The sequence below is a fragment of the Megalops cyprinoides genome, chromosome 8, assembly GCF_013368585.1.
Source record: "Megalops cyprinoides isolate fMegCyp1 chromosome 8, fMegCyp1.pri, whole genome shotgun sequence".
Classification (NCBI taxonomy): domain Eukaryota; kingdom Metazoa; phylum Chordata; class Actinopteri; order Elopiformes; family Megalopidae; genus Megalops; species Megalops cyprinoides.
The window spans coordinates 30,837,401-30,852,948 of NC_050590.1; the positions used below are offsets into that span (position 1 = coordinate 30,837,401).

The 15,548-nt window shown below is 47.4% G+C and overlaps 1 protein-coding gene across 4 annotated transcripts in view; it reads right to left on the bottom strand.

The window, feature by feature from the left end:
* Positions 1 to 15,548, bottom strand: part of dusp8a (dual specificity phosphatase 8a) — a 60,186-nt gene that overhangs the window by 10,812 nt on the left and 33,826 nt on the right. Inside the window, exon 1 of one of the 4 annotated variants that reach the window (XM_036534877.1) lies at positions 308 to 425. The exons of the other annotated variants lie outside the window; for them this stretch is intronic. Coding sequence (XP_036390770.1) covers positions 308 to 425 — 118 coding nt within the window. Of the gene's footprint in view, positions 1 to 307; positions 426 to 15,548 lie in introns of those variants that run through there. 4 annotated transcript variants of the gene reach the window in all.

Sequence of the window (15,548 nt, forward strand, 5' to 3'; positions counted from 1 at the left end):
GGAGACCTGCACCTTTCTCCTAGATGCATGCAAAAGGAGCACTTCAGCCACCCTGCAGAGGAGAGGAGAGGGCTAAGGGATTGAGAGGCTCTGAAATCTGTTACCCACCTCAGTGGCAGCAGACAGGGAGGTTGCCTGTGCACTTCCCTACAGCTTCCAGTTTCACCTCTTTCCTCTGAGTTTCCAGAGCTTGAGCACCACAGGCTCCCCGGTTCATGATAGCATCCACCCTGACACGCACATGCGTGCTTATACACACACAGTGAGCACCCTCCAGAGAGAGGGTTCCGGCACCACGGATACGCACCTCGGAGGTCCCGTCCCTCCTTCATCCTGCGCACTCTCATCTTCAGCTTCATTTCGCTCTCATGCATCTCCGGCCAGAAGCTGCGCTCCAGGGGAACAATGACAACGTCTCCAGGCATCCAGGCAGAGAGTGTGGATCCCCCCCCAAAAAAGTGACCCCCTTGCCACCCACTTCCTATGCAGGGAGCGAGTGCAAAAGTGCACACCCCAAAAAATCGGAAAATTAAACAATGAAAACAAAATTCAAAACCCCACCACAGAAGGTCCTGTGTGCAGGCAGGGACTGTGTGTGGGAAGGAGGAACAGTGGCTCTGTGGAAAGACAAACAGGGAAAGGTCCACTGGTTGCAGCTGCGAGCCTCCGTCTCTTTCTCTGTGTGTCTCTGGCTGAAAGTGCAGTTTCCTATTGTTGTGTGCCTCAGCTCTCTCTCTCTCTCTCTCTCTCCCTCACTCGCTCACTCTCTCTCCGCCCCTCTCTCTCTCTCTGTGCTATATAAGTAGGAGCTCCACTCTCTCCAAGTGCAGGGCAAGTGAATGAGCTCACTTGCCGTGAGACTCTGCTCTCTCTCTCTCTCTCTCTCTCTCTCTCTCTCTCTCTCTCTGTCCTGGAGCCCTGGCTCAGGCGTTGCTCATGTTTAAGGCATGTAACCACATTCCTTACTCACCGCTCAAATATGCGGCCACCTCAGAGGCCTTCCTGTAGGCTCACTGGCTGGCAGAGGAGGCTCTTACACCCGTTCTTAAGGAGGGCCTCGCCACCGGGGCTGATGGGGCTGTCATGTTGTTTGTACCGTTTGTTAAATTCTACCCCCTTTTTAACAACCCCACCCTCCCTGGAGTGAGACTCTGCACATGTTTCTGAGCTTCAGGGGCTCCATTTGTCTGGGGTGCAGGAATATATTGCCATGATATGCCTGGACTGAGAGCTCTGACCAAGGTACAACTCGCCCACATCAAGAACAATACATTTGGCAAAAGACAAACATTTTCACAGACAGGAAATAATGACTGTTCGTTAGTGTTCATCTGTACAATGGAACCCATTCCTCACACATCGAAGGCCCTGGTTTAAGCTGCTGTACTTTGTGCCACCTGGACACGATGCCTTTTGTCTTGCACCTCTTACTGAGAGGGTGTGTGCCCTTTCTTGTCTGCAGAGTGCAGTCACCCTCATGCTCACACAATGGGAGACAGCTTCCCTAATCACACCAATACCTCTGCATGAATATTTAACCTATTACAGCTCTCCATCCAGATCTCCTAGAAATACACAAGATGGGAAAAAATTCACATCCACATGGCACACAGTCACACATGAGCAAGACAAAGGGGAACAAAGAAACAAAAATGCTGGAAGTATTTAACGGATCACATTACAATTTTACCTGCTATTGGTGACATGAGGGCTGAGGCAAATGTGCACTTCAGTCTCCTTTCTGAATCAAGGTCACAGTTTGAAATAAAATTTGTCCCTTTCCAATTCTCACAGATAAGTTGGGGGTACTCCAATGAGCTAAAAGTCACACAGCAATGTCACTTTACTAGAGTAGGGCAAACATTCAGAGCTGAGGAGTGCTTTGATGATAAAGAGCTGTGCTGATGGAATAAACCACACAGACTGACTTCTGACTGCTCTGTAAGTGTTGTGGGATTGATTTCACTTGGAGTCAATCCATTTACTGCCTTTTGGACCAGACAAATTGGCAGCTGTCAGTCAGCTAAACTGGCTATATCTGACATTGCCTCAAGCAGTGCAACATTTACACAAGTGGTTTTGGATATTAAGTGGTTCAATGGTTTGTCTAAGTGTAAATCTCAAAGCGTAAAAGTACACCCTATGTCTGGAAGCAGAAACACCTTAGTCTGCTACAAACTGCAAACTTTTGGAAGTCATCCTCACCACCTCATAGTCACTCTTAATAACTTGGAAAGAAAACAACAAACGCAAACATCCATTCAAGCAACATAAATATTTCTGCAGTACTTCACCAGGCATCAGTGAGAAGCAGCTCTAAGAAGATAAGACAAACTTCTGTAAGGTCAGAGTTAGTGCCTCTTGTAAGCTTTTAGGAGTATTACATATCTCTCTTCCTGTCTCCCTCTCTCCCTGTCTCTCTCCCTCCCTCCCCCTTCTCTCTCTCTCACCTTTCACTGTGCGAGGCCGGTGTCTTAAGGGGCAGTAACCTTTCAAGGTTGTTCCTTGGACGTTATGACTTGCGATGGAACCAGAGATGTTCTAGTCCCTTGGCAGAAGGGTACAGGCCGACACCTCCTGGCCAGAAGAGAAGGATTAATTGGGGGCTTACATGAGCCGCCTTGCACGTTTTTATTTGTTTGGTGTGGCGGCATGTCAGCAGAGCTGTAAATAGGCGTGTGCGTCACTCCCCCCGTCAGCTTCTATTCCGGGGCAGGGAGCTGCTAGCCTGCCCCTCTTGTATACAAACAAAATGACAATAGCTGCATACAGCTGCCACTAAAACTGCTGCATGGTTAGATACAACCCCAAGTAGAGGAGTTATAAACCTGTGTCAAGAGAAGGCGAAAGTGTTTTAAGAAAGATGCCACATGGGGAAATGGTAGCATTAACATGGGCAAAAAACAACACACACATGCACGCACGCACATGCGCACTTGCATTCATACGCACACATACACACACACAACAAATGCTTTCCTCAGATACACTTAGGTTTTTTTTATGTTTTTGAATTGCCCCAGGATAAGCACCACTGACACCAGGAGGTCAAAGGTCAAACAAAGTCCAACAACAGAAAAGCAGCTGTACACTAACACAAAAAAGCAGGAACTCTCTGCTCACAGCACCATCAACAGAGCGCCCATCCCAATGCAAGCCAACCACTTCTCCAGCAATCACTCTGTACATTGTACAGAGTGATTGTACAGAGTACATTCTGCCCCCCATGCCAATAAATTCAGCTGCGGGGAGACAGAGAGAGTCTGGATGACATGAGCCCTCCAGTGTCAGTGGTCAATGAGGTGAAAGGTCAAGCCAGACAGAGAGAGCATGTGATTATAGCAGGGTTCTGACCTATGAGGGGGAGAGGGCTCAGAAGTAAATCAACCCCAGCAGGATACCCCAAATGAATGAGAGTCCCTTACCACAGTGCACAGAGGGTGCATTAATAACACAGACAACACCAGACAACAAACGGCAACATGGTGTAGTGGTAAGGTGCAGGACTTGAAACAAACGTTTCCAGTTCAACACCTAGCTGGGGCTGTGCTGTTGTACCCTTGTGCAAGATACTTAACCCAACTCATGTCAGTAGATATTCCTTTGTACAAACCTGTAACAATACTATAGGCTATATAAGTCACTGTGGAGGAGAGAGTCTGCAAACAAATCTAAAGTAACGGGTGTCTGGGAGAGACAGAACAGTTTTTGAACAAGGTGACAGTGATAAAATGAAAATCTCTTTTACACAAGTTGACTGCAGTGCACTTGACATGCCATTGGCTCTGAGTGTTACACTTCTGTTGTGAAAAGAAAACTGATGAGGCATATGTAAGAACAGGAGGACACAAAAGGGAGATAGATAGATAACTGCAGTGTACTATGGTAAGCAAAGGATAGCAAAGCGAAAGCACAAACCCAGATATACTTCAGACATACATTCCCAAACATGCTATTCTTTCATTTTATTCACCAAGTCAATGTTTCAGTCTTGATGAAAATCCCTTAGGATCTAAATATTGCTGTCCACATGCAGATACAATAAAAGACTGAAGCATTTCAGGAGCATCTGAGCAAGGCACTGGCTGTGTTTATTTTCTGCTGGCTACAGTACATGGATTTTGATATTGGAATTGTTTTTCCCCTTAATGATAATGCAGTTTAGGGGGGGAAACAGGTTTCTTATAGCATTTCTTTGTGTTTTTTTGTCTGATCCCTGAGAGGACAGGGGAGCCTCGCTGGTGTCACTGTGATGCATGCTGTCGACTGTGCCATCTCTGAAGCTGTGCCACCTGCTTGTTTGTCTCACACCCCACCCCCAAGCACCTCCGGTAAAGCTGGCATGTCTGTCAGGGCACAGAGAGTGCTATCAAGATTTCTGAGCAGGGAGAAACGCTCAAGGTGCAGGAGTGAAACCGACCGTGTATTCTTAAAGTGAGTTCTTGAGAGGGACATGCACAATTGTGGCATCGACAAGGTGTTTTGAATAGCAAGTATTAGGTGTATACCTGCATTAGGTGTTTACTGCCAAAGCCAACTCTCAGCAACTGGGTGGGTTTTTCAGAATGTGAGGGCTGTGAAGATTTGAGCAATTTCCCATCATCCTCCTGTAGAGATGGTGGGAAGAGTCAGTCTGGGCTTTTTGTGGGGGAGGGGTTAAAGTTCCACTTAGAACCAGGGGGTTGCAATGCCCACTAAAGGTATTCTATCCTTAAGAAAGCTGAGAAAGCTACTTAACCTTAATCACTATATAGATGCACAATGTCAGCTGTATTAATCAAATGAATCCATAATGTTGAATTAAACAGCATCTGGGACACATTCCCCACTTGGTGAGGTAGTGGGCAGAGACAGGGTGGGACCTCCCCTCCCCCCATGGACTTGGACCATGCCCTAAAAGGCCTGGCTACCTGACACCATGAGATCTGCTGACATTATATCAGGAGAAAGAAACGCTGCTCCCCAGATCTGTATGGGGTCAGGTGTGTGTGTGTGTGTGTGTGTGTGTGTATGTGGGGGGGAGGGGGGGGGGGGGGTGGGTGGACACAATTTACAGCTCCGTTAAAGAGCAGAAAGGGAGAGGGAGAGGGTGCGGAGATGGAGGAGGGAGGGGGCAGTGTCCCTCTGTTGATAGCTCTTGTTGTCAAGGTATCAGTAACACGCAATTAATATGTAATTACAGAAGTGATGTAATGCATGCTGGACTCACAGCTGTCATGCCTGGGGTGAGATGTAGTCGCGCTGCTAGGGGAGACCATCTCATGCCAGCTGAGAGAGTGTCATGTGTCATCTTTGAACTCTGGCATGCTCCAGAGAACATGGGACATGGGACATGGGGAGAGATAAACTGTGCAACTTAGGCTAAAATACACACACACACATAGTCCAGAAGCCATAGCTTCCAACCTGTGCCCATCTGGCAAAATACACACAGTAGCTTGTATGCAAAAGACAGATTGATGCAGACAGCACTTCCATGTCTGTGTGTTGTATCGCTCCCCAGCTGACAGCTAGTTTAGAATGCTGATTGTCCTCTTTAGCATCCTAACTAACAATACAGACACTGATTTAAAACTCCTCTCTGTTATGACTTTGACATTGACATTGTTTTAGAATTATAAAGTTACCATTTCAGTGACACCATTTCACCAATGAAGGCAGTGTGGTGAAATTGATTAATCTTTTCATGGCCTTTTTACACAGAAACATTGGGTGCAGATCTTTTTATGAATACAGCTACTAATATTTCTTGGAAGTACACAGCTCTGTTTTTAACCTGTGGGCTGAAATAAGAGTGCAGTCCACCTCCAACAAAAAAATACCCTTCAAAAACAAACAGCTACCCTGCAGTAAGCAGGGGTGAAGCCCTTTGCATAAGCTCTAATATTGTGGGTGCTTTATATGGTTTAACCATTTATGCAGTTTAAAAGGTTTAACCATCACGCTTCTACGCACTTTCCCAGTAAATGATTCCTATAAGAGTATACCAATGTAGTGTTAATTACTGGAAAGAAACAATGGTATGAATAAAAGACCTCCCCCATTGCTGCAATCCCCTCTGTGGCATGTCCCTCCTTGCCTTGACAGACAGGTCATCTGTTACCATTGACACTAATAAGAGGGTGGAGATGAAACAGAGGAACATGGAGTGACAGATGACTTGCCCCCCACCACCACCACCAGCACTGCCAGCACCCTCCCTCCAATCAGCAGCTATGTGGTAATTAGCTGCTCCTCCCATTACAGAGCTATTATACACAGAAAGGGTGACTAGATGCGATTAGCCATTGGAGGCAGCCGGCCCAATCTAGCACACGACAAACTACTCAGCTTTTGGTTGAGTGCATGGTATAGTGCCACCTTCAGGTCTTAACTGTGCCCACTGCAGCGCTGGGCAGATACAAAGCAATCAGAATGATGTTCTCTCTGCACATTTGTGGAGAAGCAGACTGGGAGGGGAGGGTTGTAAGGATGAAAGGATGAAAACTCTGAGACGGTGTTGACTAAACTTGTTATGCCACGTGCTGTGGAATACACAAAAAAGCCTACTCAACTGACAAAAGGAACAGCTACCATGGAAACTAGTGTTGAAACTGTTGTTTGTTTTTATGTATGGGGATTCCCATCTTTAGGGCAGTCTGTTCAATAAAGTGACTGTTGGAAGCATGTATATCAGTAAGCCCATGTCAAATGTTAATTGACGCCTCTGGGAGGGGGGGCAACAAACTGCATTTGAAGCATCTTGCAGATTTGTCATTCGAGCACTTGAAATATAAATATATCGTATTGCGCTCAGTAACACCAAGCCATCAACAGATGCGCTACAGCCAGATCTCCTTGGAAACAAACTAGGATATCAGACTACATAATCAGGGGCCTTTTTTAGCCACGTTTTTTGTTTTTGGATGAGGTCTTGTCTGTTGAAGTGAATTGCTCTGGTTTGATACAAAGGTGTTTCACTCACTGTTTTCTTCCTGTTCGCAGACCTAGGTGGTCAGCAACCAGGCCTGGCTGAATAAGAGCTCAGAGTGCACTCCTTTGTAATGAGTAGTTTGAGGCAAAACAGACACTATGACAACGTGGTTGCTAAATGAGGAGGATGATGTCGACAGCTGGACAGAACACCAGCACTCATTATGGGGCAGGGGGGTGGGGGGGTAGACATTACAGAAACAGTGAGAGTCACCTGGGAGTGCCCCAGGACAGAATCACACATAATAATCTGGATTTGATCTGCACACTTTGAGACAGTAAATCACAGATAACACACAATGTAGAAGGCTAACAACAATGTGTACACTCACATTCTGCATTGCAAATTTAACTCCAGGGACACAAGTATGAAGATGGCTCCCGTGGTAACGTTGTGGCGTAGTACAATAACATGGTCAGTATTGTGGAATAGTAAAATATGCGTTAACACAGCCAGGGCTTTCCTCGGTTTGAAATGAATGGCAGAGGCTGTGACTGAGAAATGAATGAGAATCTCTCTGTGCAGATTCACCCACAAGGAAATAAAACCCAGTGGAAATTTTTGGTTGGATGTGTCTAAGGCCCACGCACTTGAGAATGTGACTGCTACACCCAGATGGCCAGAAAAACTGTCCCTTGGGCTCCTTTTCAAAAACTGTCCATCCTCTTCCATAAACCCCATTTAACGTAAACATGTTAAAAATTGCAGAGAGGAGAAAGTCCCTCTGATTCATCCCTCCAAACCAGCAATGCAGCCCACAATCCCACATTCACTGGGAATCCACCACCCCTCCCCAAGGTAACCTTTCCATGGCTATCCACAATCAGAAAAGAGGGAACGTGTTCACTCACACTGGAACGAGTCTTTTCCACTGCAGGGATGCGTCAGCACTTTGCCTCCGATTGCCTCAGTTGGCTGCTGTCTCAGCAGTCGCCACCGTGACCAGCGGACGCTAACCGCAGTGGACCCCGGCACCAGCTTGCCATGTGTCAGATATCCAGCCACAGGCACACCTGATGATGACGCCCTCAGTCCACAACAGCTTTTCAATTACATAATGTCATCATTGTGTTTCTGGTAATGCGCTCCATTGCAGTGGCATTGTACCTGCTGTGTATGTCAGTGAAATGCATGTTGTTTTGTAATGAAAATTTTGTGAGGAGCCTGGGATCTGGTCATCAGATGTTAACCCCAAAATGATCATTTCACATATGTTTTTTCCTGAAAAAAAGTGTTTAAAAATGAATTCCAGGGAAAATAATTCATTTGATGTACTCAGTGCCCCCACTTTCACTGATCCATAATTGCTTGGGGCTTCCACCTAAACACTTTCCTAGAGTTTCAGTATGTTGCACCCCCTGGGGGCCTTTGAATGCCAAAAATAAAGAAACAGGCTCATTACTAGAGAATAATCCTTGAGGATATCTATAAAACACCAAATGACCTCATTTGGGGAACTAATCACCGATGACATTATTGTTGCACAAATACGATCCCCTGGAGGGGCAGTGTGGTGTTGGGGTGAGGTGCTGTCTGGGGGTGCACTGGAAACCTGGAGGCAGGCACTGAAGCTCTTTGATATGGGGGCCAAGTGGCCTGCTCAGTGCTGTCAGAAAACCCTTTAGCCTAATGTCTCCCCAGCAATGCTGTGGAGAGCAGAGCCCAAGCTGATGAAAAACATGCACATGACTTGTGCTGAGAGAGAGAGACTGACTTTCGCACACCGTGTTCTGGGCATGTCTTTCTCTGACATCACCTCCTGGGGGAACAGACGGCTGCTGTCTGTCAGTGGGTCTTCCCACCCCTCTAAAATGCTTTCATCATTGTCGTCTTTCTGCCCAATGGCCCCTTGGAATGACTGCTGCTAGAACCCCTGTCTATCACGCCGTGGGGTACCAATCACCCAAAAGCCCAGGGATCAAACTATCTGGCCCTCATGCATGGGAATATTCATGATTTTTAAAAATGTTATCTGACGAGGCTCTGTGAAGGGGCACACACAAACACAGAGCTGTGCCTCCCCAACCCACCTTCAAAGGCCATGTCTGAGTGCCCGCGGGCATAGTGCTCTGCAGAAATATTGCCATAGCATATGCACTAGACCCCCCTACGGTGGAAAAAATCCAATTTAAAAAGACATTTTTTCAGGGGATTGGCATTTCCAGACAAAAGCCCCTGTCCAGACTAAGCCTGAAAGTAATGGGACCCTGGGGGTAGAGCTGGCCATCTGGGGACAGGCAGTGGAGGTGAGGCAAGCCTTGATGACACAATCCTAGCCCCACCTCCCTTATCACAGGGGGTATTTGCATTGTCACAGTGGAGCAGGGAGAGGACAACTGAGCCTGGCTCATTGTGTCATCCTCCAGCTGGGAAAGGGAGACTAGTGCAGAGCGGAGGATCTTGGTCCCAGGATAGGTCTTTCTCTCAAATCACAGCTCAGGGAAGCTTGAGTGGGGTCTTCCTCTGGTGCCGTTCACATCTTTGGTACAATTTGTACCTGGCCTTATTCAGGTTCTGTTCATAACCTGCCTAAGGTCTAATTTATTTTCACTCACTGGTGTGACTCTACACCCTTTTCGTAAGCTGGCAGTTTGAGATAACCAACCCAGAGCGGTGAATGACAGTGCAGAAACAGCAGTGCTGAAAGGACACAGGAAGTTAGGCTTCAATGGGCCAACCTGTGGCTCATATCTGAAGAGGTGGCTCTGGGAAGTGATGGTGTCAAACTGCTGAAGCCACCAGATGGAATGCGCAAGCATCCTCTCTGGCTTCCAGCTCATCTGCTGTGTCACTGCAGTGAGCCGCTGCATTTGCCCTAATGGACCTTCACTCAGTCACTGTCACTATTAAGCTTCACTGCTCTGAGCTCAGCTGCCTAAAGGGTAATGACAGTTCCGATGAAGGACACAAGAGTCCCACTAAGACAACAACGGTGTCATTAATGAATAAAAGCTTATATTTCAACTAGGAGAAAAATCTAGCCAAAAAAACGTACAGGCCATTGCACACAAAGATTAAGGGGACATTAAATCACACAATAAGGTCCACCCTGTTGTTCAACCGCAGACATTTCCCCAGGTGAGAGGGGAGAAAAATTATTTAACAGATCATTCTGTGTTCAGGGCTTTCAGAAAGGAAATACATACGTCGGCCGGCACTGCAAATATTTTGGTTACATGAGCTACCTCATGCTCAAAACATTCCTGAGGGCAAGTACCTTAAAAACATCACCCTGGAGAAACTGGGCCACTCTTTACATCACTGGTGGGTATTGGGGTCAGCTGACCCAGTTTACAGACACACATGGAAGGCACATCAGTGGTGCAAACACAGTCCAGTTTAAGACACTGGATAGCCTGCAGAGACTGCATGATTCCAGAGGAAAAGAGTTGACAGTTTATTTATACGCCAAGGAATGCAGAGGGGTGGAGGGGTTTCGGAGGAGGAGGAAGGGAGGCGGTCATCGAAGAGTAGTGTGCGTGTTCGCAGTGAGCGCATGTTTTGGGGGGGGGGGGGGGGGGGGGGGGTTTAAGAGTGCTATCTACAGTGCTTGACATGATGACAAAGTCTGCATTCTTCACACTGGACCCTTGGGCTGAACTGGAAATCCAAATTTAGTCCAGCCTGGATGGAAAATCTCCAGCCTTTATCAGGAAATGGGGAAATGGCTATGAGGCTATGTCAGTGGGAGGGGGGGGTGGAGGGAATTGGGATGTGGGGGGTGACAATCTCTATGATTCGCTTAGGGCTTTTTTGTCTTGTTCTTTTTCAAAAGGATCTTCCAGGAATAAAGGGCCTCTGGAAAGGCCTTCCTGCAGTGGGGAGACATCTCTGAAGTGCCACACCGCATAAATGTGAGAGATGGTGCAAGCCATCTGTGAGCCTTTACAACACCCCCTCCAACACATACGCTCACACACTTATCAGAGTAGTCATATCCTGCATACTCAAAAGCGTTTTCTCAAACTGCACACAGAGCACAGCTGCATGGACAAAAGCAACTCCTATACAGAGCACAAAGGCCTAGTTCCTCTCTCTCATCCTCCTTTTTCTTCTGGCAGAAGAGTGCTCTGCACACTGCTTCACCGACAGGTTTTCCCTTTTCGCTTGCTAGAAATAAAATTTTTAAATGGTGTCCCTGATCTTAACATGATAGGCCGATGGGTAATAAAAAAAACTCGCTGAGCTGAGCTGGTCTTCACTAATACACCTCAAAGGACACACATTCATTGGGTGTCCCTCTTTGTAGGAATGATGCTTAATGCACCAGTGAGTGGGGTTTAGAAGTTGGAGGCCGAGGGAGAGGAACCTAGCCTAGCCATGTACTGTTTTCATTCGATTCCGCTGGCCAAATGCATCCAGGAGAGGCATGTGGGACAATGCATGCCAGCTATTTTGTTTATTCCTGTTATCTTGTTAGAGGAAAGCAGAGAGTCACAGATTGTAATCTGGCCCTGGTTACATGGCTAACACCCATGGTGCAGCTGTCAGGGAGATTCTCAGATCCATTTTGAGATGGAATTATAAGTGTGTTTTGCATCACCATGGTAACAGCAGCAGGCTTGGGTTGGGGGGGGGGGGGTCACTGTGAGAGCGTGTCGTGAATGCACTGCCTGTGGCTCACAGATGCGATTCTATTTCCAGCAAAGAGGAGGATGGGCTATCACTTTTGAGCCACTGGCACCTGGACAAGGTTTGTGCTTCCATGTACTGAAGTCACTCCTGTCTGTGAGCCATGGCACCATTGTCTTGTCCCCATCCTTCCCAAACAACAAGAGAAAGGGAAAGCCCCAGCTAATGTGGCAGCCTCAAAGTTAAAATGTGGCCTCTTGATGTATACGTTAGTGCTGATATGTCTTTGCAGTTGGGCAGTATAGCAAAATCATTTACTTATTGTGAGATATTTACCAGCCTGACTGGCAGTGGGGGGAGGCTGTTGTGTGAAGGTGTTCTCTATCTTCTTTCTTCATCAAGCAGGACTGGGGATTAGTGGCTCTGTGGTCTGCGTTAGTCCCCAGTCCTGTCTGCAGTGGTTTAGAGTTATTTATGCTTGGTTCCTGCTGTTCTTATCACTATTTTCATAGCAAACCAATGGGATACTCGAAGGACTCGATGACATCACCTGATCCACACTATTCCAGCTGTGCAGGGGCTGAAACACATTAAGCAGGCGCCTGTGCCACTACACAACACAGCAAGGATCCCATAAACCTGTGTGTTAAATCAATCATCACACGGGCTGTGCCCATTAGCTCATTAACACAGGCATTTCCTCTTGGATCTCTGGGGCAAGTCTGCACCTTCGCTCTCCTGCTCCTCTCCTGAAATCTAGGGCTCATCCAAAGCTCTGTGCACTGAACTTTTGTCTCCAATTACAGCCGGAACAATTAGCACAAGACAGAGGGGAAGAGGGTGAGGAAGAGCTCTGCCCCATGCAGAGCAGTCAGTGGCCCTCCGTCAGTATGAGCGTGGCCCCTTCAAAAGCACAGAGGACCAGAGCAGTCAGTGGCCCTCCGTCAGTATGAGCGTGGCCCCTTTAAGAGCACAGAGGTTAGAGAGCAGCCAGTCCCAGTCCACAGGGAGTAGCAGGAATGCAGAGGGATCACGTCATCCCTGAAACATTTGGCACTGTTGGCCCCACAAGCTTATTTTCATTGCTTTTTCAAAAAAAGAAGATACACAGTTGATGTGAGGCCGAGGAGAAGAAATGCAGTCTGTTGATTTGTATTTCAGTGTGTTTTTGCAGACCGGTGAATCGCAACATTTTTGAGCTCCAGATATTTACTGTCCTAGGGTGGGGGCGGTGTTCTTTATCTCCTGTTATCACCAGGTAGGTGCAGGGGGTCCAGGATTGGTGGCCCTTTGGTTTACAGCCTTACTGTGTCCTGTCTGCACTAGTGCTGTGTAAGTCCTCATAGGCTCCCTGTTCTTATCGCTATTATTATAAATCTGTCAGCTTCGCAGCACCTCCCCCGACACTAAAAAGTATTGATCAGTATATAATGAAGAACAGGCCACCCAAAATACACACACATTCCAGACGGCAGAAACTGCCTTGCATCATAACTGAATTTGGCCTATTCTTTCAGTTAATCTCTGCCTGATCTGGAAAATGCAGAGAGGGGTGACTGGCCAACAACACCCAGAGAGCACCGCTTTCTTCCTGCTCATAAATTATCTGAGGAACAACACCTCTACTGCACATTTTTGCCAGGGGGTGTGTGTGTGTGTGTGTGTGTGTGTGTGTGTGTGTGTGTGTGGTAGTAGGTGACAGTTCAGTACAGGGAAGCATGTCACAGCATTAACAGAAATGCATGCATGGGTGAGTGGTGAAGGCATATCCCGTGGAGACTAAACTGTGTTTATAAACCAAATCTTCTCTGCCTTTTGTCACTGGAAAGAATTCCACTGAGGGCTCCAGGAAACGTCTGCATTCTCAATGTCTATAGCTTGCAGTATTGTGAGGTGGATGGGAGAACAGGCAATTACAGCTGAGCATCTCTGCACAGTGAACCACTACAGGCAGGGGGTGCCACTGGGCAGACATCGAGGCGCAAATCCAGTACATCCAGGTCACTCCAGCTGATGCAGCCATCTTGGTCACGCCTCATGTGGGGTTCATGTGCTAGTCCTGTTCTCCCTTTGATGAAGAGGGACAACACAGTGATAAACCAGAGGGATTCAGTCTGACCCTATGTTCCTGTCTGAGGAGCAAGACGCATGTGTGGTGTCTGAGTGTGTGTGTCTCTGTGAGACTCACACAGAGCAGCCCCCTGGGACAGGTATGTTCCTGCATGTGGAATGGGTAAGATCAGAGTGGGATCCTGAGAGAGCTAACTCATCTCTTGTGTGGGATCGCAGGGTGGGCATCCAAACATCACAGAGTACATGCCTGCCTGAACATTTCTGTTTTCACCCCTCTCTTCTTTTCAGGCACATTATCAATCCCAATTGTCTGCCCCACACAGTCCTTCCCAGCAATCATAGCCTTATCCATTACAGCATTGGTTGTAAACCCTTACCTCATTGGGAGGGTCAGGTATGGCCAAAAACCAGTACCTTGCACAGCCCAGCTAGAGGATTACCTTCCATAAATTGGGTTGACCACTGCTTAGAAAGCTGCCCTTAGTAACCAAAGGTTACTGTTGTTACCTCCAGCAAAGGCTTCCCCACCTCAGCTGCACACTGGGCCAACCACGGCCCTACAGTCAGTGCGCAGTCAGAAGCACACTAATTCATTAGCACCAGTGCTGGTGTGGGGTCTCACAGTATGTGACACTGATTCACATACTGTGAGACCCCACCTTGTGGTGGCAGCCGACCAAACTGGGCAAAAGGTGTGGCCATCCCTGGTCTCACTGCACTAGCCTTTCTGAGATATCTAAATGAATGGAAAGAGGAACACATAAAGCACTGTAAATGAGGTCAAAATGAAAACCTGGCCTTGGGAGTGGTTGGAACAATCTAAGAGGGAAAATAACACATAGTTTGTGTGTGTGTGTGTGTGTGTGTGTGTGTGTGCGCGTGTGAGCGAGTATGTGTGCATGTATATGTTAAAAGTTTTCTCTTTTCCAAAGATAGGACAGGCTGAAGCCGGAGCAAATGACAGTTGGCAGATGTCATAAATGTGGTCTCAGCCTAAATTTAGCCCCTTTCTCTACCCAATGAGATAGACAGAGAGAAGATGAGAGAGAAAGAGTGAGTTGCTAATTCATTGATTTGAGGGTCCCTTGGGGAGGTTAGCTCACTTTCCTGTGGCCCCAGCAGCAGCTCCTTCTCAATGAAATCATTGATCTCTCATCCTGCCCTGGGGTACTTAATGGATATGAGTTTGAGGAAGCTGTGACGAAACCTCTGAGGGCAGAGCCTGCAAAGAGGGGGAGGGGTGTAGCAACAAGGGGGTGGATGCTGCAGCTTCTGTCTGCGCTGCTTCATTAGCCTGCTGTTTGCTTCAGTAACTTGCAGGACAACACGTGTCTATCTGAGACACGTCACAACCATACTGAGGTTTGACTTTACTGTTCACTTCCCTACATGTTTATAAATTTCAGTACATATCTGAAAGTCAAACTCATGGAATGTGAGTAGTCAGAAAAGCACATATGCAGCTGATGGCCCTTGTCATGCAGACAAAGTTTCACACTGCCAAAAGTCAGCATGTCCCTTGGGTCTCATGTCCCTGACTGTCAGTGTAGTGTGGTTTGGGGTGGGTGGTGGGAAGGAGAACACAGCCAGATGGCACAGGACAGGAGATTAAGTACACTCACTGCACATCAGCAGCAAGTTACGGCTGACCTCTCCTGCCCACTGGGCTAAATTTCCTCCTCTCTTCCGGCAAAAGCACCTGATGAGAGGCAGCCAGTAGTCTCCTCTGATGACCATATGAAGGAGAAAAGTTGAATTGACTGAGCAGCACAGGTGGGATTCCCAGGGTGTTGTTGGCAAGGGGAGCTTTCATGAATTTCTCGTTGACTAAGCACTTTATACGGTGCGTCTCCAGTCGCTGAAACAGTATGACATCATTGTCTGGGTTAGAATAAAGCCCTCTCTGTGTGTTTTGATAAACATAGCCATG